General features: G+C 42.9%; 2 protein-coding genes across 3 annotated transcripts; both read left to right on the forward strand.

The window, feature by feature from the left end:
• The first annotated feature begins 806 nt into the window (after window positions 1-806).
• On the forward strand, window positions 807-11,019 carry isg20 (interferon stimulated exonuclease gene). Of its 2 annotated transcripts, XM_055222284.1 has the most exons (6): window positions 807-863; window positions 1,799-2,200; window positions 4,039-4,323; window positions 4,471-4,671; window positions 10,466-10,637; window positions 10,808-10,877. In XM_055222284.1, exons 2-6 carry the CDS (start codon window positions 2,006-2,008, stop codon window positions 10,816-10,818), a joined length of 864 nt encoding a protein of 287 aa, XP_055078259.1. In that variant the 5' UTR covers window positions 807-863; window positions 1,799-2,005; the 3' UTR covers window positions 10,819-10,877. The 2 variants fall into 2 exon arrangements, with proteins under 2 accessions (XP_055078259.1, XP_055078258.1); XM_055222283.1 differs by having other exon boundaries at window positions 10,466-11,019.
• Window positions 11,020-13,702: 2,683 nt separating this feature from the next.
• rlbp1b (retinaldehyde binding protein 1b) lies at window positions 13,703-23,191 on the forward strand. Its single transcript, XM_033968379.2, has 8 exons — window positions 13,703-13,781; window positions 15,095-15,124; window positions 17,098-17,234; window positions 19,988-20,192; window positions 21,077-21,255; window positions 21,356-21,514; window positions 21,952-22,062; window positions 22,718-23,191. The coding sequence occupies exons 1-8, from the start codon at window positions 13,703-13,705 to the stop codon at window positions 22,844-22,846; spliced, it is 1,029 nt and encodes a 342-aa protein (XP_033824270.1). The 3' UTR covers window positions 22,847-23,191.
• The last annotated feature ends 371 nt before the right edge of the window (window positions 23,192-23,562 follow it).

A 23,562-nucleotide genomic window follows, 5' to 3' on the forward strand; every position in this document is an offset into this window, starting at 1 on the left:
CATGTCAGGTTGCGGTCGCCCCTGCGTGGGTGGACCAGAGATAGTATAAGAATTTGGTACAGAAGATGTAAGAGGGAGAAGAAGATTGCACGGACTCCAAGGAGCAAGTGCAGTGCTCTTTTCACTTTGGAGAACAACTTTGTAAACCACTCTGACTCCTCAACTTAAATAAATCCTAAAGATTATTTTTATTGTCCTCCATTTAATTGTTTTACCTCAGGTACCAAAAGATTTGGGAACAGAGGAGACGGGAGGTATACTAAACTGTGGGAGAGACCCTTGGGCTCTGGTGGGTCAGTAAAGACCTCACTGGGAATCATTAAATAGGTCTTCTCTAGATCTGTGACATTAAAGGTACAGTATAGAGTCAGAGAATTTTTAGATTATTAAGACTCTAAAATGGTTTGAATAATTGTTTCCTAATATGTAAATAGTTCCTGGCTTCTTCAAAATAAATTCTGCTGCCTCTTTCAACATCCAAGCCGAGGTGTCAGAAGTTTGGCACATTCACAAAAACCCTTAGATTTGACCCTAACCTGTAAAAGGTGCTCCAGGTGCTTGGAGTCATGTCATGTCCAGTCATGTCCATTATTATCCATGTCCATTAAGTGTGAATCTTACACAAACCCATAACCTGAGTTTGGAGGTACTGAGAAGGCTGAAGCATTAGGTCATACTGGAGGTTGCATTGAGCGTGTGGACCATCAGAAAGCTGCAGTGAGCCCGTGTCTCCAGCAGGGGGCACCCTAGAAGAGCATCCATGCTTTCTCCGTCACAGAGTCAGACTTTAGACCAATCAGCTACGGCCTGGGGGATCCACTTCCGGACCTGTGCAGCACGTGTATCCCTGCGTTTGCGCTCAGGTAAAAAAAAAAAAAAAATCACCTTTATTTAATTTAAACCGCGCTTTTCTCCTTTATGTAATGATCTGAGTCAGGACAGCACACGTTTATCTCATGTTTAACACGGTCAGAGGCAGATTTCAGCTTTAATCCGGTTTAAACGGGTCTGTCCGTGGAGTTCTGCGCTCTGTGGTGTCCGTGTTATGAGACCACGGGCAAAAAAAACAGCGCAGATTTAACTTATATCTGACACAACACCGTTTTACGTCAGTGATCATGTTAAATACAGTAAGTCCAAATCACAATAACCCGTCCGGAGTGGTTCGGTTCTGCTGCTAGTGGAGTTTGAAGCGGTGACACGTGTCGGATTTGCGGGTTCTGGTTCGTTCTCTGCAGAGTCACATGAATGAGTGAACTTTATCATGTCAGTGAATGCTCCCGCTTATCATCAATTGAAAACAGTTCAGACTTTTACAATAATAAAAAGAACAAAACTCTGACAGCTACGCGGGCGCACAAGGTGACAAGTTAACTGCTCTTTTACCTTTAGTTCAGTAGTGATTGGCAATTCCAGGGTTGAAATCATCCAAATGATTCTAGTGAAGGTGTGTGGAGTTTAGAAACACAGTAGAGCACTTCCTGTATTACCACATGACATCACAAGGTGGAACAGAGCATTTTCTGTTTGGGAGAACTTACCCTAAATATGCAGGGTTTGCGTCTTAAATACGTGTGAATGAAACAAACACAAATCTGGGTCTGTTTGTGATGAGGAAACATTAGAACAGAGATCAGAAAATAGTGCATTATGGGACATTTAAACCATATATGAACCTCAATTTGTGTTAAATGAACAGGGTTAGGCTTTCTAATAGCTCTGTGTAGGTGTGTGTGTGTGTGTTTTATAGTTTTTGTATTTTAAATGGTAATAATAAAAGTCTTGTGTGGTTTTCCAGAAGTGCTGCAGACGAGACGAGATGGACCTACCACATTTTAAACATTTAGAAAACTGCTTTAGTAAGATTCAAATTGTGGGACTTTCTTCTTCACGTTTTCCTTAAATCAAACTTTTTGGAATAATTTTGATGATAAACTCACAAACACAGCCTGGTTATTCTTAGATTGAAGTTTTTGTCAAACCCACTGCTAAACTCTGAGACGACATGAAACAAAAAATTCAAACGATTTTGGATGAAAGCAACGTGAAAAGGACTAAACCCAGCCAATCAGAGCGCTTGGAGCATCACAGAAGCCAATCAGCGGTGTGTGAGTCGGACAGTGGCTTCAGCAGTGGGCGTAGTTCACCTGTGAGTGGGCGGAGCTCTCCTCTGATGTCTGTCTCACCTGTGGAGGCTCAGGTCAGTGTATACTCTGTGTAAATTATGTCATTGGTCTTGATGTGAAAATCGAGTAGATGGACCTCTGGCTCCAATTCACTATAAATTATATAAATGAGATCCACTGCCTGCTCAAAAGCCATGAGCCATAGGCAAAGAAGCTAACAAGTTTCATTGTTATGATAGAGGGCCCCCTTGTGGGCAAACACCAGAACTAGCATCTAAACATTGTATTGTAATAGCAATATTAACATATTGTCCCATCCCTATTGCTAACTCTAATTCAGTGGTTCTTAGCCGTGTTGGAGGTACTGAACCCCACCAGTTTCATTTGCACATTCACCGAACCCTTGTTTATTAAAAATATATATATATATATATTTTATTTTTTTTCAAATTCAAGACATGTATGTTTTACTGGTGCACAAAATGAACCGTGCATTAACATCACTGTGTTCAAAGAATAAAACCAATACAATTTGTGAACTCACAACAAATTACATGCATACCTTTTTACAAAGACATGACCTTTTTTAATTCTACCACACTGAAATCACTTTAATTTTTAACCTTATGTATTTCAATATTGAAGTTATGGTATTTATGCTATTTATTATTTTTAACATTTTAACACACCCATCACCTAATTTCCATCAGGCTACAATAATAATGAATATTTACTGCAAATCAGTGACTTCTGCTGTTGCCTTTGAGAGACCAGTTCAGAAACGCATGGCTTCACCTTGGCCACTCTCATGTCATTTTCACAGCAAAGTCTGTTCCTTTTCTTCGTTTTTATGTCGTTTTATGTTTTTATGCTGTTCAAAGGGCTCATTTAAGTTGGGCAGGTACTTCGATAGACACATCAAAGGGTGCATTTGTTGAATTGGGCCAACATCTGACGACGCTCGCAGTCCGCTAATCATGAGTCGGGTGTGTGTCTTGACCTCCGCCGAACCCCTGAGACTGACTCACCGAACCCCTAGGGTTCGATTGAACCCAGGTTAAGAACCACTGGTCTAATTAAAGTTTTATAAATGATGCCCCTGAGCTGTTCCAGTCTGTGAAGGGAAGGCCTGCTGCTCTTTTTTTTAGCAGCGTCTCTGCTAAAAAAAAGATTTTAATCCAATCCAATCCACTTTATTTATATAGCACATTTCATAAACAAATTGTTTCCAAAGTGCTGCACAGAGACAAAGTGACATAAAAAATAAAATCAATAAAACACATAAAAATAAATTTAAAAAAACATCAACATCAGTTCTTCAAACTGTTCTTTAAACTGTCCTGCTTAGATCTTTTAACCATGATTTAGTTCTTTCTTGTCATTGAGCCTATGAAGTTGTATTTGGAGTGATTCATGTTTGAGTAATCTTTAATCTGTTATTTTCAAGAAGCCATTTTGTCGATCAACCCCCATTTTCACCTCCACCTGTACACCCCCACTGTGCAATACACACTTCCTTCTCCGGTTTTATTTTCTTAATCAGTGATACTCGTAGGATTTGGCACTGTCACGTAGTCATATTTTGGTACAAATGAAAAAAATGGAGTGCTGGCTAGTGTGATGTGCAGCGCTGGCAGCATGCGGCGCTTTGTTGTGATGACGTTTACCGCGAAGTTACCTCCCGTTGGACACTGCAGTTTTCTAAAGCTGTAATCAACGGACTGGTGTTTTTCACTAAGTTGTTATTGATGAATATTGTTATTTAAAATATGTAAATTATAACATAATTAACTGGTGTCAGAGGTAACTATAGAGACACAGATACAATAGGACTGGTTTAACACTGAAAGAAAGAGTCATGTTTGATTTCAACAATGCTTCAATCTAAAGTGTGTCCTGGTTTTCACTTCAGACCCAGTCTCTGGTCCAGACCGGGTCCGAGCTCCTGCCCAGGTCCCTGGTCCAGCCCTCTCCTCAGACCGCTGTGGTGTCTCTGGACTGTGAAATGGTGGGCACGGGGCCAGGGGGCAGGGTCAGTGAGGTTGCCCGCTGCTCTGTGATCGATTACCATGGTAACGTCCTGTTCGACGAATACATCCGCCCCATTGGTCAGATCACGGACTACAGGAGCCCATGGAGCGGTATCAGGAAGCACCACCTGACCAAAGCCATGCCCTTCAGCCATGCTCGAGACCGGGTAAGTCCAGACTTGGTTTAGTCCCTGGTTTAGTCCCTGGTTTAGTCCCTGGTTTAGTCCCTGGTTTAGTCCTGGTTCGGTCTCTTCTGGAGGGTAAAGTCTTGGTTTAGTCTGTTAAGTCCCGGTTCTGACTCGGTTGTGTCTCAGGTTCAGTCTCTTCTGGATTCTAAAGTCCTGGTTGGGCACTCGGTCCAGTTCGACCTGAAGTCCTTGGACCTGGTTCATCCTGGTCACATGATCAGAGACACGAGCTGCACCCACCTCCTCACCCGATTGGCTGGTTTCCCCCGGGAGCACCGCCCCTCTCTTAAGGCTCTGACCAATCGACTTCTGCATCGCAAAATCCAGGTGAGACTCAGACATTTGGCTTGATGGTTCTGTTCTATCTCTCTTTGACGTTTGGATTGATAGTTCTATTCTTTCTGACATTTGAGTTGATGGTTCTTTTCTCTCTCTCTGACATTGGGTTGATGGTTCTATTCTCTCTCTCTCTTTGACGTTTGGGTTGATGGTTCTATTCTCTCTGTTTTTGTTGATGGTTCTATTCTCTCTCTCTTTGACGTTTGGATTGATGGTTCTATTCTCTCTCTGTTTGGGTTGATGGTTCTATTCTCTCTGACATTTGGATTGATGGTTCTATTCTCTCTGACGTTTGGATTGATAGTTCCGTTCTCTGACGTTTGGGTTGATGGTTCTATTCTTTCTCTGACATTTGGGTTGATGGTTCTATTCTCTCTCTGACGTTTGGGTTGATGGTTCTATTCTCTCTCTCTGACATTTGGGTTGATGGTTCTATTCTCTCTCTGACATTGGGTTGATGGTTCTATTCTCTCTCTCTCTCTCTGACATTGGGTTGATGGTTCTATTCTCTCTCTGACGTTTGGGTTGATGGTTCTATTCTCTTTCTCTGACATTTGGGTTGATGGTTCTATTCTCTCTCTCTGACATTGGGTTGATGGTTCTATTCTCTCTCTCTGACATTGGGTTGATGGTTCTATTCTCTGACATTGGGTTGATGGTTCTATTCTCTCTGACATTGGGTTGATGGTTCTATTCTCTCTCTCTGACATTGGGTTGATGGTTCTATTCTCTCACTCTCTCTCTGACATTGGGTTGATGGTTCTATTCTCTCTCTCTCTGACATTGGGTTGATGGTTTTATTCTCTCTCTCTCTCTGACATTGGGTTGATGGTTCTATTCTCTCTCCGACGTTTGGGTTGATGGTTCTATTCTCTCTTTCTCTCCGACGTTTGGGTTGATGGTTCTATTCTCTCTCTCTGACATTGGGTTGATGGTTCTATTCATTCTCTCTCCGACGTTTGGGTTGATGGTTCTATTCTCTCTCTCTGACATTGGGTTGATGGTTCTATTCTCTCTCTCTGACATTGGGTTGATGGTTCTATTCTCTCTGACATTGGGTTGATGGTTCTATTCTCTCTCTGACATTGGGTTGATGGTTCTATTCTCTCTCTCTCTCTCTGACATTGGGTTGATGGTTCTATTCTCTCTCTCTGACATTGGGTTGATGGTTTTATTCTCTCTCTGACATTGGGTTGATGGTTCTATTCTCTCTCTCTCTGACATTGGGTTGATGGTTCTATTCTCTCTCTCTGACATTGGGTTGATGGTTCTATTCTCTCTCTCTCCGACGTTTGGGTTGATGGTTCTATTCTCTCTCTCTCCGACGTTTGGGTTGATGTTTCTATTCTCTCTCTCTGACATTGGGTTGATGGTTCTATTCATTCTCTCTCTCTCTCCGACGTTTGGGTTGACGGTTCTATTCTCTCTCTCTCTCCGACGTTTGGGTTGATGGTTCTATTCTCTCTCTCCGACGTTTGGGTTGATGGTTCTATTCATTCTCTCTCTCCGACGTTTGGGTTGACGGTTCTATTCTCTCTCTCTCTCTCTCTCTCTCTCTCCGACGTTTGGGTTGATGGTTCTATTCTCTCTCTGACATTGGGTTGATGGTTCTATTCTCTCTGACATTGGGTTGATGGTTCTATTCTCTCTCCGACGTTTGGGTTGATGGTTCTATTCTCTCTCTCTCTCCGACGTTTGGGTTGATGGTTCTATTCTCTCTCTCTGACATTGGGTTGATGGTTCTATTCATTCTCTCTCTCTCTCTCTCCGACGTTTGGGTTGATGGTTCTATTCTCTCTCTCTGACATTGGGTTGATGGTTCTATTCTCTCTCTCTGACATTGGGTTGATGGTTCTATTCTCTCTGACATTGGGTTGATGGTTCTATTCTCTCTGACATTGGGTTGATGGTTCTATTCTCTGACATTGGGTTGATGGTTCTATTCTCTCTCTCTGACATTGGGTTGATGGTTCTATTCTCTCTCTCTGACATTGGGTTGATGGTTCTATTCTCTCTCTCTGACATTGGGTTGATGGTTCTATTCTCTCTGACATTGGGTTGATGGTTCTATTCTCTCTGACATTGGGTTGATGGTTCTATTCTCTCTCTCTGACATTGGGTTGATGGTTCTATTCTCTCACTCTCTCTCTGACATTGGGTTGATGGTTCTATTCTCTCTCTCTCTGACATTGGGTTGATGGTTTTATTCTCTCTCTCTCTGACATTGGGTTGATGGTTCTATTCTCTCTCCGACGTTTGGGTTGATGGTTCTATTCTCTCTCTCTGACATTGGGTTGATGGTTCTATTCTCTCTCTCTGACATTGGGTTGATGGTTCTATTCTCTGACATTGGGTTGATGGTTCTATTCTCTCTGACATTGGGTTGATGGTTCTATTCTCTCTCTCTGACATTGGGTTGATGGTTCTATTCTCTCACTCTCTCTCTGACATTGGGTTGATGGTTCTATTCTCTCTCTCTCTGACATTGGGTTGATGGTTTTATTCTCTCTCTCTCTGACATTGGGTTGATGGTTCTATTCTCTCTCCGACGTTTGGGTTGATGGTTCTATTCTCTCTTTCTCTCCGACGTTTGGGTTGATGGTTCTATTCTCTCTCTCTGACATTGGGTTGATGGTTCTATTCATTCTCTCTCTCTCTCCGACGTTTGGGTTGATGGTTCTATTCTCTCTCTCTGACATTGGGTTGATGGTTCTATTCTCTCTCTCTGACATTGGGTTGATGGTTCTATTCTCTCTGACATTGGGTTGATGGTTCTATTCTCTCTCTGACATTGGGTTGATGGTTCTATTCTCTCTCTCTCTCTCTGACATTGGGTTGATGGTTCTATTCTCTCTCTCTGACATTGGGTTGATGGTTTTATTCTCTCTCTGACATTGGGTTGATGGTTCTATTCTCTCTCTCTCTGACATTGGGTTGATGGTTCTATTCTCTCTCTCTGACATTGGGTTGATGGTTCTATTCTCTCTCTCTCCGACGTTTGGGTTGATGGTTCTATTCTCTCTCTCTCCGACGTTTGGGTTGATGTTTCTATTCTCTCTCTCTGACATTGGGTTGATGGTTCTATTCATTCTCTCTCTCTCTCCGACGTTTGGGTTGACGGTTCTATTCTCTCTCTCTCTCCGACGTTTGGGTTGATGGTTCTATTCTCTCTCTCCGACGTTTGGGTTGATGGTTCTATTCATTCTCTCTCTCCGACGTTTGGGTTGACGGTTCTATTCTCTCTCTCTCTCTCTCTCTCTCTCTCCGACGTTTGGGTTGATGGTTCTATTCTCTCTCTGACATTGGGTTGATGGTTCTATTCTCTCTGACATTGGGTTGATGGTTCTATTCTCTCTCCGACGTTTGGGTTGATGGTTCTATTCTCTCTCTCTCTCCGACGTTTGGGTTGATGGTTCTATTCTCTCTCTCTGACATTGGGTTGATGGTTCTATTCATTCTCTCTCTCTCTCTCCGACGTTTGGGTTGATGGTTCTATTCTCTCTCTCTGACATTGGGTTGATGGTTCTATTCTCTCTCTCTGACATTGGGTTGATGGTTCTATTCTCTCTGACATTGGGTTGATGGTTCTATTCTCTCTGACATTGGGTTGATGGTTCTATTCTCTGACATTGGGTTGATGGTTCTATTCTCTCTCTCTGACATTGGGTTGATGGTTCTATTCTCTCTCTCTGACATTGGGTTGATGGTTCTATTCTCTCTCTCTGACATTGGGTTGATGGTTCTATTCTCTCTGACATTGGGTTGATGGTTCTATTCTCTCTGACATTGGGTTGATGGTTCTATTCTCTCTCTCTGACATTGGGTTGATGGTTCTATTCTCTCACTCTCTCTCTGACATTGGGTTGATGGTTCTATTCTCTCTCTCTCTGACATTGGGTTGATGGTTTTATTCTCTCTCTCTCTGACATTGGGTTTATGGTTCTATTCTCTCTCCGACGTTTGGGTTGATGGTTCTATTCTCTCTTTCTCTCCGACGTTTGGGTTGATGGTTCTATTCTCTCTCTCTGACATTGGGTTGATGGTTCTATTCATTCTCTCTCTCTCTCCGACGTTTGGGTTGATGGTTCTATTCTCTCTCTCTGACATTGGGTTGATGGTTCTATTCTCTCTCTCTGACATTGGGTTGATGGTTCTATTCTCTCTGACATTGGGTTGATGGTTCTATTCTCTCTGACATTGGGTTGATGGTTCTATTCTCTCTGACATTGGGTTGATGGTTCTATTCTCTCTGACATTGGGTTGATGGTTCTATTCTCTCTGACATTGGGTTGATGGTTCTATTCTCTCTCTGACATTGGGTTGATGGTTCTATTCTCTCTCTCTCTCTCTGACATTGGGTTGATGGTTCTATTCTCTCTCTCTGACATTGGGTTGATGGTTTTATTCTCTCTCTGACATTGGGTTGATGGTTCTATTCTCTCTCTCTCTGACATTGGGTTGATGGTTCTATTCTCTCTCTCTGACATTGGGTTGATGGTTCTATTCTCTCTCTCTGACATTGGGTTGATGGTTCTATTCTCTCTCTCTCCGACGTTTGGGTTGATGGTTCTATTCTCTCTCTCTCCGACGTTTGGGTTGATGTTTCTATTCTCTCTCTCTGACATTGGGTTGATGGTTCTATTCATTCTCTCTCTCTCTCTCCGACGTTTGGGTTGACGGTTCTATTCTCTCTCTCTCTCCAACGTTTGGGTTGATGGTTCTATTCTCTCTCTCCGACGTTTGGGTTGATGGTTCTATTCATTCTCTCTCTCCGACGTTTGGGTTGACGGTTCTATTCTCTCTCTCTCTCTCTCTCTCTCTCTCTCTCTCTCTCCGACGTTTGGGTTGATGGTTCTATTCTCTCTCTGACATTGGGTTGATGGTTCTATTCTCTCTGACATTGGGTTGATGGTTCTATTCTCTCTCCGACGTTTGGGTTGATGGTTCTATTCTCTCTCTCTCTCCGACGTTTGGGTTGATGGTTCTATTCTCTCTCTCTGACATTGGGTTGATGGTTCTATTCATTCTCTCTCTCTCTCTCCGACGTTTGGGTTGATGGTTCTATTCTCTCTCTCTGACATTGGGTTGATGGTTCTATTCTCTCTCTCTGACATTGGGTTGATGGTTCTATTCTCTCTGACATTGGGTTGATGGTTCTATTCTCTCTGACATTGGGTTGATGGTTCTATTCTCTCTGACATTGGGTTGATGGTTCTATTCTCTCTCTCTGACATTGGGTTGATGGTTCTATTCTCTCTCTCTGACATTGGGTTGATGGTTCTATTCTCTCTCTCTGACATTGGGTTGATGGTTCTATTCTCTCTCTCTGACATTGGGTTGATGGTTCTATTCTCTCTCTCTCCGACGTTTGGGTTGATGGTTCTATTCTCTCTCTCTCCGACGTTTGGGTTGATGTTTCTATTCTCTCTCTCTGACATTGGGTTGATGGTTCTATTCATTCTCTCTCTCTCTCCGACGTTTGGGTTGACGGTTCTATTCTCTCTCTCTCTCTCTCCGACGTTTGGGTTGATGGTTCTATTCTCTCTCTCTCTCTCTCTCCGACGTTTGGGTTGATGGTTCTATTCATTCTCTCTCTCCGACGTTTGGGTTGACGGTTCTATTCTCTCTCTCTCTCTCTCTCTCTCCGACGTTTGGGTTGATGGTTCTATTCTCTCTCTGACATTGGGTTGATGGTTCTATTCTCTCTGACATTGGGTTGATGGTTCTATTCTCTCTCTCTCTCTGACATTTGGGTTAATGGTTCTATTTCCTCTCTTCACAGGTCGGCAGTCGGGGTCACTGCTCTGTGGAGGACGCCAGCGCTGCTCTGGACTTGTACAAACTGGTGGAGGGTGAGTGGGAGAGGGAGGCGGAGCTTTCACTGAGGGATGAGCAAGACCCCACCCCACCCAGCTACGCATCATCACAACACTTTCTGAATGATGAGTACTGGCCCCACCCCCCTTAAATCGAGCCAGATGCCGTCCCACCTCTGAGCCAGATACTCTCCCACATGAACGAGTACTGGCCCTTCCCCCTCTGACCCAGATGCCCTTCCCCCTCTGACCCAGATGCCCTCCCCCCTCTGAGCCAGATGCCCTCCCCCCTCTGAGCCAGATGCCCTCCTCCCTCTGAGCCAGATGCCCTCCCCCCTCTGAGCCAGATGCCCTCCCCCCTCTGAGCCAGATGCCCTCCCCCCTCTGAGCCAGATGCCCTCCTTCCTGAATCTGCAGTTGTTGTTGCTGGACTTTGACTTGAATCTTTGAGATTTCTGCAACAAACCTGAAACTGAGACAAACTGTATGAAAAATAAAACAAATGTATTTATTAAAAGATATAAAATAGTCTGTCTTAAACATATTTTCTCTGTGACCTCATGAGACCTTGTGCGATCTCATGTGACCTCAGAGCTGAAGATGCTCAAAAGTCAAACTTTAAAATACAAACTTAAGTTCAATTTGTTATGAAAGTGTGGGTCTGGGGTCTGTGTGTGTGTTTGTGTGTGTGCTTGTCCGTGCGCTGTGGTCAGGAGTAGACACGTGACCCTCACAGAGCTCTTTTTGTACTTCAACTTAAACCTAAAGCTGGAAATCCACAAATATAAACCCTCTTGAGTCCTGAGGGGCCCAGTCCTCACACACACACTCACACAACAGCAGGGTTGCAGGAACGCAGAGTTCTGTCCTTGACTCTGAGCAACAATTCTTCTGTTGTATTTTATGTGTCTGCATTTTACCGGTATTCACATGTGTTGTGGAAAAATTATAATTCTAGATGAAAAGTAATCCATTTGCGAAGCCTGGTGAATTTTGAAATACAGAAAAAAGGTTTATTCTTTGTTACAGCAGATACAGATATGATAGGGCCCAGGCCTGTCCTGGCCAGAGACCGTCAGCCTTTCAGCGTGTCCCTAGGTCTTCATCTCCGAGCATCTGAGCTCCAAGTATTTATGCCAGAATGACAATGCTACATACATTTCAAAGCAGTGAGTTTTGTTTCACACCCTTAAAATAATGAACTTTTACACTTAGACAGGTAGAACAACAGAGTTTCCTGTGGGATGGAGACAAAGCCTTCACACATGTTAATGTCTGGGTCTGACAGACTGACAGATCTAATGCTTTTAAAGACACAACATGAATATACTTAAATTTCTATTACACGTTATTAACTTTAGCATTAGTACATTGAGATACAAGTTTAAAATTATGTGCACTGCTAAATGTAGATACTTTACATGATACACATCTAACACATCTCACACACATCTGATACACACAACCATATCACACGCACACACACACACCTCACACCCACATACATAATTATCTAGCACACACAGATATCTAACTAAGTACACATCTAACACACATCTCTCTCTCCTCTCCTTTCTCTTCTCTCCTCAGTCCAGTTCTCTCCTCCTCACTCTTCTTATTCTTCTCCTCTCTTCTCCTCACTCCTCTTCCTCTCTCCTCGTCTTCTCCTTCTCTCTTCACTCCCCCTTACTCCTCTTCTCTCCTCCTCTCCACTCCTCCTCTTCTCTCCTCCTCCTCTCTTCTCCTCACTCCTCCTCCTCTCTCCTTTTCTCTAAATCTGAAAGTTGCTTCAGGCCTCGCTGACGTCAGAGGAATAGACTTTAAACTCCTTATTTCCACATTCATCAGAACAACCTCTACTCTGGAGTTTGTGAAATGCTGCAACTTTTGTGAAACTTTAGCAAACCTGTTGCTAACGCTAGTGGGAGTGACCTCAGGGAAAGAAGGTGCTTGATTTGTCTCATGTTCATATCTTGATTTACAGACACAATAGTGAAATTAAAACTGCAAGCAGTGACAAAAAGCCCTGATGTTGCTGCCTCAGTTTGGGGTCCATCAGATAAAAACTCTAGGACAAGTGTTTTAAAGTATGGGGGCTAGATTTTCGACATCTGCATATTTTGATTCAAAATGGCTGCCTTCACGTTGCAGATAAAGTGTGGAGCCTGTAGTTTTTGCTCAGGGTCACATTTTAATTTTGCAGGGGGTGCTGTAGAGTCACTTTTAAAGATGAGTTACAGGTACAGGTCACTGACTCACCCTTCTTGCACATTTATGTTCGGGCCCTAATAAAAACACCAGGATCATGTAGAGCGGGTTAATATGAACATTTTAAGACCAAAATGACATGGCTGACAGCAGCAGTTACAGAGAGAGGAGCCACAGTTTTCTAATGTAAAGAGAATTGAAGCCAGAGCCGAAAGCAGCAGCAGCTAGCAGATTAGCTATGTCCATTTGTATATACAGTCTATGTTTCACCTGGGCATTCTCAGCCACCACCCAGAAGAGAGGAGGTTAAAGTCACAGGTTCTGATGACTCTCTTGTTCTGAATAAAGCCTGTTTAAATATAAATTATACTTTTACACAAATCAAGGAACGGTTTGTGAAGAAAAGATGAAAAATGAGTGGAAAATGATAGAGTCCCACACTGATGACGTCACACGGATGGCGTCACACTGATGACATCATGCTGGGAGAATTTTCTCCGTAAGTTAGCTGTAGTTGGCGTCTCCCTTCAGACAGATATAAAGCAGTGTCCAGCAGTAATCTGACCTAAAATGAAGAAGCCTCTTGGATGAGCAGCCAAACGTCTTCACTCAAACTTTTACTATGGATCAGACCTGGACGACAGCACATCTGGGTGTTTCATGGTTCTGTTCCTGTGTGTCTGTTTTTATATGAAGCACTTTGGTTGGGTCAAGTTGTTTTAAATGCGATCTGGTTTAGACCTGGTTTAGTAGGTGGCAGGTCCTCATCATGTGAGTGTGTTGAAGAGTTTAGTCCCCACACTGTCAGAGATACATGCCCACACACACAAAAACTGTTCCGACCTTTGACCTCACAATCCCCTGAAGCATTACATCAAAGCCCCTCCCTCTCTGTAACTCATTCACACTGCTCTTTCATCCAGATGCCCTGCCTCCACTCTAAAGCCCCTAATCCTCTCTGCGCTTTGATTGGCTGAGTCCAGGTGAGTATTATGATGTCATCAGAGGGTTGTCGGTACAAAACCCTGCAGCTGTCCAGAGGCTCCAGACGTCTCCACCTCGGGAACATCACAGGTGAGCCCCGCCCCCTCCCTGCTCACCTGAGCAGGGAACGGTCCTGCTTTAGTCCTGGTTAAGTCTTGATTTAGTCCTGCTTTAGTCCTGGTTAAGTCTTGATTTAGTCCTGGTTAAGTCTTGATTTAGTCCTGGTTAAGTCTTGTTTTAGTCCTGGTTAAGTCTTGTTTTAGTCCTGGTTTAGTCCTGGTTTAGACCTGGTTTAGCCTCGATTTAGTCCTGGTTTAGTCCTGCTTTTGTCCTGCTCTAGTCCTGGTTAAGTCCTGCTATAGTCCTGGTTTAGTCCTACTTTAGACCTAGTTTTGTCCTGTTTTAGTCCTGCTTTAGTCCTGGTTTAGACCTGGATTAGCCTTGATTTAGTACTGGTTAAGTCTACTTTAGTCCTAGTTAAGTCCTGCTATAGTCCTGGTTTAGTCCTACTTTAGATCTAGTTTTGTCCCGTTTTAGTCCTGCTTTAGACCTGTACTAAGACTGCAGAACATTCCAGTTGACTCTCAAAAACCCCCAAAAAACTGTACTTTTACATGTGTAAATGTACTTGTAATAGTACTTTTACTTGAGTAAATGTTCTGTTACATAATGTGTTCAATCAAAGTTCATCTGATTCTGTTTCAGATTAGGTACATGTGACAAGATCAGTGAGGTACAGATGTAAACAGGTCTCTTTTAGCCCTGGTACAGACCTGGTTTAGTCCTGCTTTAGTCCTGGTCCAGACCTGGTCCAGACCTGGTTTAGTCCTGGTCCAGACCTGGTTTAGCCCCACTTCCTGACCTTGCCTAAAGCCGCTCTGCTGATAATCCTCTGATCCAAACTCATGACGAGGTTCAGTCCATTGTTCTGAGATTAAAGAGATTCTGGGAAAAATACGTTTTCAAAACAGCACAAATCCTCCTCTCTCCTCCTTTCTCCTCCTCCTCCTCCTCCTCTTCTTTCTTCTGCTCTCATCCTCATTTTCTTTTGTTCTTGTCTCTCCTCCTCTGTCCTCTCCACTCTCTTCCTATCTCCTCATCTCTCCTCTCTTCCTCTCTCCTCCTCTCTTCCTCAAACCTCCTTTCTCCTCAACCTCTCTCCTCCCCTCCTCTCTCTTCCTTCTCTCTCCTCTGTCTTCCTCTCTCCTCCCCTCTCCTCTCCCCCTCATCTCTCATCTCTCCTCTCCCCTCTTCTCCTCCTTCTCTCTCCTCTTCTCTCTTCTTCCTTCTCTGTTCTCCTACACACTTGTGACCTGTTTGCCACTGAATTAAATTAATTAAAAAAACATCTTGGACTCTTTTATTCTTGTTTGTTTTGAACATTTGTCTCATTTGTTTTTCAGATTCAGAGCTGCAAAAACATGGCCGTCGTGGTGAGTCAAACCCCCTAAATATGACATAGTTATAGAATATCACAATTATCTTCAGCCTTACAGCTGTTCAGACCTTATGACTGTTCAGAGCCTGCAGCTTTTCAGAGCCCACTCAGATGTTTAGGCAAGGCAAGGCAAGGCAAGTTTATTTGTATAGCACAATTCGTACACAAGGTAATTCAAAGTGCTTTACAGAATAAGAAAGACATTAAAATCACACAAATCAAACATAAATAATCACAAATAATCATCATAAAATCAACATTAAAAGAGAAGAGTGCAGAATAAAAACCTGTCAGTCATATGCACAGCTAAACAGAACTGTTTTGAGCCTGGATTTAAACATTGTCAAAGTAGAGGCCTGTCTCACATCTTCAGGAAGACTGTTCCAAGTTTTAGCTGCATAAAATTTAAACGCTGATTCCCCATGTTTAGTCCTGACTCTGGGCACCAGCAGGAGGCCGATCCCTGAAGTCCTCAAATTGCGAGATGGTTCATATGGCACTAACATGTCGGAGATATACTTTGGACTTAGGCCATGGAGAGACTTATACACAAGCAGAGCTGCTTTAAAGTCTATTCTTTGAGCTACAGGAAGCCAGTGCAGAGACCTGAGCACAGGACTTATGTGCTCATACTTCCTGGTTCTAGTCAGGACCCGAGCAGCAGCGTTCTGGATGTACTGCAGCTGTGTTAAGGCTCGTTTGGAGAGGCCAGTGAGCAGGCCGTTACAGTAGTCTAACCTACTGGAGACAAATGCATGGATAAGTCTCTCTAAGTCTGGCTTTGACAGTATACCTTTGATTTTTGCAATGTTTTTTAGGTGGTAAAAAGCTGCAGATGTTATTGATTTGATGTGGCTGTTAAAGTTCAAGTCTGAGTCCATTATTACCCCTAGATTTCTAGCCTGATTTGAAGGTTTTAGAGAGAGAGACTGGAGGTGACTGCTGACACTTTCTCTATGTTTCTGTGGGCCAAAGATGATAACTTCAGTCTTGTCTGAGTTTAGCTGGAGAAAGTTGTTTTGCATCCACACACTGATCTGTTGGATGCAGTGGCAGAGTGAATCCACTGGTCCATATTCACCTGCTGCTAGTGAGACATAGATCTGAGTGTCATCTGCATAGTTGTGGTAAGACACATTATTGCTGCGTATTAACTGGCCTAATGGCAGCATGTAGAGATTGAACAGCAGGGGTCCCAGGATTGAACCCTGGGGCACCCCACAGGTCAGGGACATTTTATCTGATATACATTTTCCAATTTCAACAAAGTACTCCCTGTTTTCTAAATAGGACTTGAACCAGTTTAGTGCCGTTTAGAGTGTTTTTCAAACAGTGGTGCGAGGTCCTGCTGAATATTTTGTTTGTGGTGAAAATTTCAATATTATTTGTATCATTTGTAAAAATCCAGGTTATGTCCTGGATCAGTTTGAGCCTCAAAAGCCTCACGCCAGTTTTCTCTGGAGCTGAGATCATGAAAGTGCACGTGAGAATGCACGTATATAAAAGTACATGTGTGAGCGTGGTGTGAGTCTCGAGGTGGATTTCACACAAAGGTTCTTTGTGTCACAGCTTCAGATTTTTAAGGGTCAGATTTAAAGATTTAAAGAGATTAAAGTTTGAAAAACACGAGGCGGCATTTCAACAGGGACTTTACAACATGAAAATGTCTTTCAGGAATATTCTTCAACAGAAGAAAAATACAGGAGATTTATCAGAATAAAATTTGTCAGAATAAAAACTACAGCATCTGAACAGCTGCAAGGTTACCTCAGAGCGTCAGTGTCTGTGATGAAGTAGTTTGGACACGTGATGATTCTTATCTGCTCTAAATATAAATGGCACTATTACACAAATCAAGATGCAGTTGTATGTGTGTATTTATAACGTTGACATATGTGACCTGAACCTCTAGAGGAGTTTTCACCTGTGCTCTCTATTATATTGAGATTAATTATGTTTATATTTAAATATTCCAGAGTGGTTCTTATCGTGCGGTGTCAGAGGAGGAGCAGGCTCTCAGGGCCAAACTAGAGAGACTCACCGTCAAAGACCATGGCCCCGTGTTCGGACCCTGCACCAAACTCCCCGATCACACACAGCAGAAGGTACAGTATAAACACACACACATATTTTATATATATATATATATATATATATATATATTTAAAAAACATGTGTAACTGTCCCAGAATATCCCCTGTCCTTAGACCCTCCTTCTCAGCAAGCACCACCCCCCCCTCCAAAAAAAAAAAAACCCCAACCAAAAAAACATTGGGAAAAGAGAAACCTTAAGGAGAACCACAGTGAAGGAGAGATCCACTCCCATGGACGGGCAGGCTGTCAATTTGCATATCTTGCATTTGCAGATAGAACTCAAGATTGTAGGGCCAGTTGCGTTTATACAGTTGGACAAAAAATGTATTTAGTCAGCCATCAATTGTGCACATTCTCCCACTTACAAAGATGAGAGAGGCCTGTAATTTTCATCATAGGTACACGTCAACTATTAGAGACAACAAAATCCAGAAAATCACGATGACTTATTTTTAAAGAATTTATTTGCATATTATGGTGGAAAAGTATTTGGTCAACAACAAAAGTTCATCTCAATACTTTGTTATATACCCTTTGTTGGCAATGACAGAGGTCAAACGTTTTCTGTAAGTCTCCACAAGGTTTTCACAGAGTGATGCTGGTAGTTTGGCCCATTCCTCCTGCAGATCCTCTAGAGCAGTGATGTTTTGGGCTGTCACTGGGCAACAGAGACTCCAAAGATTTTTTATGGGGTTGATATCTGGAGACTGGCTGGGCCACTCCAGGACCTTGAAATGCTTCTCACAAAGCCACTCCTTTGTTGCGTGTGTTTGGGATAATTGTCATTCTGATAGACCTAAGAAGATGTTTCATCTTCAATGCCCTTGCTGATGGAAGGAGGTTTTCACTGAAAATCTCACGCTACATAGCCGTTTCATTCTTTCCTTTACACGGCTCAGTCGTCCTGCAGAAAATCAGACCCAAAGCATGATGTTTCTACCCTCATGCTTCACAGTAGATATGGTGTTCTTTGGATGCAACTCAGCGTTCTTGCTCCTCCAAACATGACAAGTTGAGTTTTTACCAGAAAGTTCTAATTTGGTTTCATCTGACCATATGACATTCTCCCAGTCCTCTTCTGAATCATCCAAATGCTCTAACAATCTTCAGACGGGCCTGGACATGTATTGGCTTAAGCAGGGGGACACGTCTGGCACAGGATTTGAGTCCCTGGCGGCGTAGTGTGTTACTGATGGTCGCCTTTGTTACTTTGGTCCCAGCTCTCTGCAGGTCATTCACTAGGTCCGCCCGTGTGGTTCTGGGATTCTTTCTCACTGTTCTTGTGATCATTTTGACCCCATGGGGTGAGATCTTGCGTGGAGCCCCAGATCGAGGGAGATTATCAGTGGTCTTGTGTGTCTTCCATTTTCTAATAATTGCTCCCACAGTTGATTTCTTCACACCAAGCTGCTTACCTATTGCAGATTCAGTCTTCCCAGCCTGGTGCAGATCTACAATTTTGTTTCTGGTGTCGTTTGACAGCTCTTTGGTCTTGGCCACAGTGGAGTTTGGAGTCTGACTGTTTGAGGTTGTGGACAGGTGTCTTTTATACTGATAACAAGTTCAAACAGGTGCCATTAATACAGGGAACGAGTGGAGGACAGAGGAGCCTCTTAAAGAAGAAGTTACAGGTCTGTGAGAGCCAGAAATCTTACTTGTATGTAGGTGACCAAATACTTATTTTACCAAGGAATTTACCAATTAATTCGTTAAAAATCCTACAATGTGATTTCCTGGATTCCTTCCCCCCATTCTGTCTCTCATAGTTGAAGTGAACCTATGATGAAAATTACAGGCCTCCCAACTTTTTAAATGTGAGAACTTGCACAATTGGTGGCTGACTTTTGCCCCACTGTATATGGTGTGAATGAGAGCTCTTAGTCAAATAAGACTCTAAGGTCCCTTACAGTAGAGCTGGAGGGTACACTGACAGTGTCCAGTGTGACTCTTTGATCAGATAGAGAGTCGCGCAGGCCTTTGGGGCCTAGAACAATGACCTCTGTTTTTTCGTGGTTAAGAAGCAGACAATTAAGTGTCATCCAGGTTTTTATGTCCTTCACACAGGCACTAAGTCTGTCTACTCGATCAGTCTGATCTGGTTTCACTGATAAGTACAGCTGTGCGTCATCAGCAGAGCAGTGGAAGTTGATGCCATGTTTTCTGATGATATTACCTAAAAGCAACATATAATGTATGAACAAGATTGGACCAAGTGGAGAACTGTGTAACACAGCATAGGCTGCCTTAGAACATAGTGAGGAGCTCACCATGTAAGATTTAAACCAACTGAGGGCTCCCCCTCTGACACCTATGTCACAATCTAACCTCTGTAGTAGAATATTGTGGTTGATGGTGTCAAAAACTGCACTGCACTGAGGTCCAACAGAAACAGGACTGAGACCAGTCCATTGTCAGCAGCTAATAATAAGTCATTTCTGACTTTAAGTAGTGCAGTTTCTGTGCTGTGGTGAGCTCTGAATCCCAATTAAAAAACTTCAAATGAATTATTAGCCTGTAAGTGGCTTGCCATTGGCCTCAAGGGTGGTGTTCCACAACCTCATCGAGTTTACAATGAAAGCTCTTAGAGTCTGTTTCTCATGTGTGTGTGTGTGTATATATATGTGTGTGTGTGTGTGTATATATATATATATATATATATATATATATATATATATATATATATATATATATATATATATATATATATATATATATATATATATATATATAGTCCTAGTCAGACCTGGTTTTGCTCTGGTTTCAGGCAAAAGACGAGCTGAATGAGACAGAGGAGAAGCGTGTGTCTGCAGTGAAGGAGCTGAGGGCCATGATCAGAGAGAGGGCGGAGTCTGGAGACGAGCTTCTCCGCGGCGTGAGGGACACGTTTGGAGAGAAACCCGACGCCATGTTGGTCCGATTCATCCGAGCACGAAAATACGACGTGAACCGCGCCTACGACCTTATGAAAGGTGAGGGACCTCCAGCTAGGTACTCACATCTGGAGAAGGATTAAAGCTGCTCTATTGTACCTGGTCTCTATAGTTATAATCTCTGACACCTGTGGATCATTGTTATAATTTGCACATTTTAAATCACAATATTCATCTAAAACAAAGTAATCAAAGAAACAGGTCCGCTGACGTCCGCATTATAAAACTCCAGTGGGAGCTGATGTCGCTCTAAACTTCATCACAACAAAGCGCCGCGTGCTGTCGGTGCCCCTATGGATAGCTGCACATCACACTAGCGAGCAGCCCATTTTTTCATTTGTACCAAAATGACTACGTAACAATGCTGAATCTTCCGAGTATCACCAATTAAGAACATAGAGCTGGAGAAGGAAGTGCGTACGTCACAGTGGATGTGTACCAGTGGAGGTGAAGATGGAAGTAGATTGGCAAGATGGCGAGAAATTAAAGATTAGTCAAACATGAATCACTCCAAATACATGTTCAGAGGCTCAATGAGAAGAAATGACTAGAACATGGTTAAAGAACATAACAGTTTGAAGAACAGGTCTGATGTAAGGTTAAGGTCCACTTTATTGAGAAATGTGACCTCTGTATTTGACCCATCCTTCAGTGTCTCTGGGTTAAACCTGTCACGAGCAGTGGGACCCATCTCCAGATCTTGAGCTCATCTGAGACAGGACTACACACAGGGAGAACATGCAAACTCTACTCACACTAGTTTAGTCCTGGTTTAATCCTGGTTTAGTCCTGGTTTAGTCCTGATGTCACATGGCAGATAGGTCTTCCTGAGGATCCTGGCTCAGATCTGAAGAAGGGTCTATTGGTCTCTCACTGCTGCTGCTCTGATGGTTTGGTCCAGGTCTATAACTGGTTTTCTTTAGGGTACGTGCGGTTCCGTAAGGACTACCCTGAGCTCTTCGAGAACCTGACTCCAGAGGCGGTCCGTAGCACCATCGAGGCCGGGTACCCGGGAATCCTTCAGAGCCGAGACAAGTATGGCCGTGTAGTCCTGCTGTTCAACATTGAGAACTGGGACTACGAGGAGATCACCTTTGACGAGGTCTGGACCAGAACTAAATCAGGATTAAAGCAGGACTGATCCAGGACTGGACCAAGACTGAACCAGGTCTCAACCAGGTCTTATCTTTGTCCATGTCCAGATCCTTCGTGCGTACTGTGTGATTTTGGAGAAGCTTCTGGAGAATGAGGAGACTCAGATCAATGGTTTTTGCATCATCGAGAACTTCAAAGGTTTCACCATGCAGCAGGCGTCTGGCATCAAGCCCACGGAGCTAAAGAAGATGGTGGACATGCTGCAGGTACACACACACAACACACACACAACACACGCACCACACACACACTACACGCACACACACTCTACACACATTAAGCTCAAGAAGACAAATATTTTTCAGTGCAATAAAAACTAAAATGGAAAAAAAGTATTTTTTTAAGTTAAAAAGTTATGTACTGTGGCTTTTTAAAAGTTTTTTTCTCATTAAAGTTCAAACAATTTAATTGTGTAATTTGGGTTGGCATTTTGTACATTGAATTAGACTGATAATCCCAGGATTTCATGTTTATACAGATCTACACTGCAGGGAGCCCTTCCTGTAGTTTAGATCTGTATAATTATGAAATACTGGGATTTCCCAGCACACGGGGAGGGCATCTGACACACAGGGAGGGCATCTGACACACAGGAAGGGCATCTGACACACAGGAAGGGCATCTGACACATTTGTTTCCTCAGGACTCGTTTCCTGCTCGGTTCAAGGCCGTGCACTTCATTCATCAGCCATGGTACTTCACCACCACCTACAACGTGGTGAAACCCCTGATGAAGAGCAAACTCCTAGAGCGGGTAAGGCTAACCACTCTGCAAGACTAACCACACGTTTTCTCGTGACTCTGATCCCTGCAGCTGTTCACTACGCTCTCTCTTTATTCAAGTTCCTATATCACACAAACTCACTCCTGTGAGCTCCATGTTATAATGCTGTTTCCTCCTCAAAAACATACCTGGTGTTGTGTTTTGTTTCATTCATACGTTTGAGTAACTCTTTATTATTAGTCTGTCTACATCTTCAAAGCTCAAAATGCTCATGTTCCACCATGTGATGTCATGAGGTGGTAGTTTTCAAGTTATCAGCTCCTTTTACCTTTAGTTCAGTAGAGTTTGGCAATTCCAGGGCTGAAATCATCCAAATGATTCTAGTGAAGGTGTATGGAGTTTAAAAACACAGTGGAGCACTTCCTGCATTACCACATTACATCACAAGGTGGAACATAGTGTTTTCTTTTTGAGAAAAGAACTCAGCCTAAAGATGCAGGGTTTTTGTGTTAAACGTGTGAATGAGACAAAACACAACTCCAGGTCTGTTTGTGATGAGGAAACAACATTAGAACAGAGATCAGAAAATAGTGTAATATGGGCTCTTTAACCCCTGTGCGCCCCCACAGGTGTCCAGTACCCTCTGTGTCCCTGCAGATGTTCAGTATCCTCTGTGTCTCCGCAGGTATTCGTCCATGGGGATGAGTTGGAGAGTTATTACAAAGAGTTTGATGCCGACATTCTTCCATCTGAATTCGATGGAAAAAGTTCAAAATATGATGGCAAAGCCACGGCTGCCAAGCTGTTCGACTGAGCTACAACACAGCAGCAAAACAGTGCTGCATTTAAAAATAATAATGAGTTTCACCAAGAAATAAAATGTGATTTTAAAGCCACAGCGGCTGCAGTGTCCCTGAGGTCTCTATTCAAATCTTTGTGTCAAATGTAGAGATGCACCAATACTGGTATAGACTATCAGTGCCGATATTGAACATTTTGGTGAATTGGGTATTGGTTCAGATCGGTCCAGATATCAACTAAGCCAATATCGGTCCAGTTGATATTGGCTCAGTCCATATCGATCCACTCAATATACCATTTTGGTCTATAAACTGGTGTAATGAGTTAATTTACTATTGGCCCAAACTGTAATAATTGGTATTACTTTTCAAATATGTTCTTTCATCGATAAATAACAGTTATAAATTATATTCGGATAATTCTTACCTGATGCCATTTTTGTTTAAAGGAAATAAATCATATTTTCAGTCTCTGCCGATACTTGATATCAACTGATATCAACTGATACCAGAGCTGACACTTAAAGCCACAGCATCAACATCAGTATTGGGACAGAAAATGATGCATCGGTGTGTCTCTATTCAAAAGTAGTTTAGACTCTGGCAGGGTCCAGACTCTGGCAGGGTCCAGACTCCAGCTTCAGGTGGGAGTTTAAATGAAAAGACTGAATGATGTGATGTACTGTTTGAGCCTGTGGCACCTCAATAAAGTCTTCTCAAATATGGAATT

Source organism: Periophthalmus magnuspinnatus, chromosome 6 (genome assembly GCF_009829125.3).
Source record: "Periophthalmus magnuspinnatus isolate fPerMag1 chromosome 6, fPerMag1.2.pri, whole genome shotgun sequence".
Lineage (NCBI taxonomy): Eukaryota > Metazoa > Chordata > Actinopteri > Gobiiformes > Gobiidae > Periophthalmus > Periophthalmus magnuspinnatus.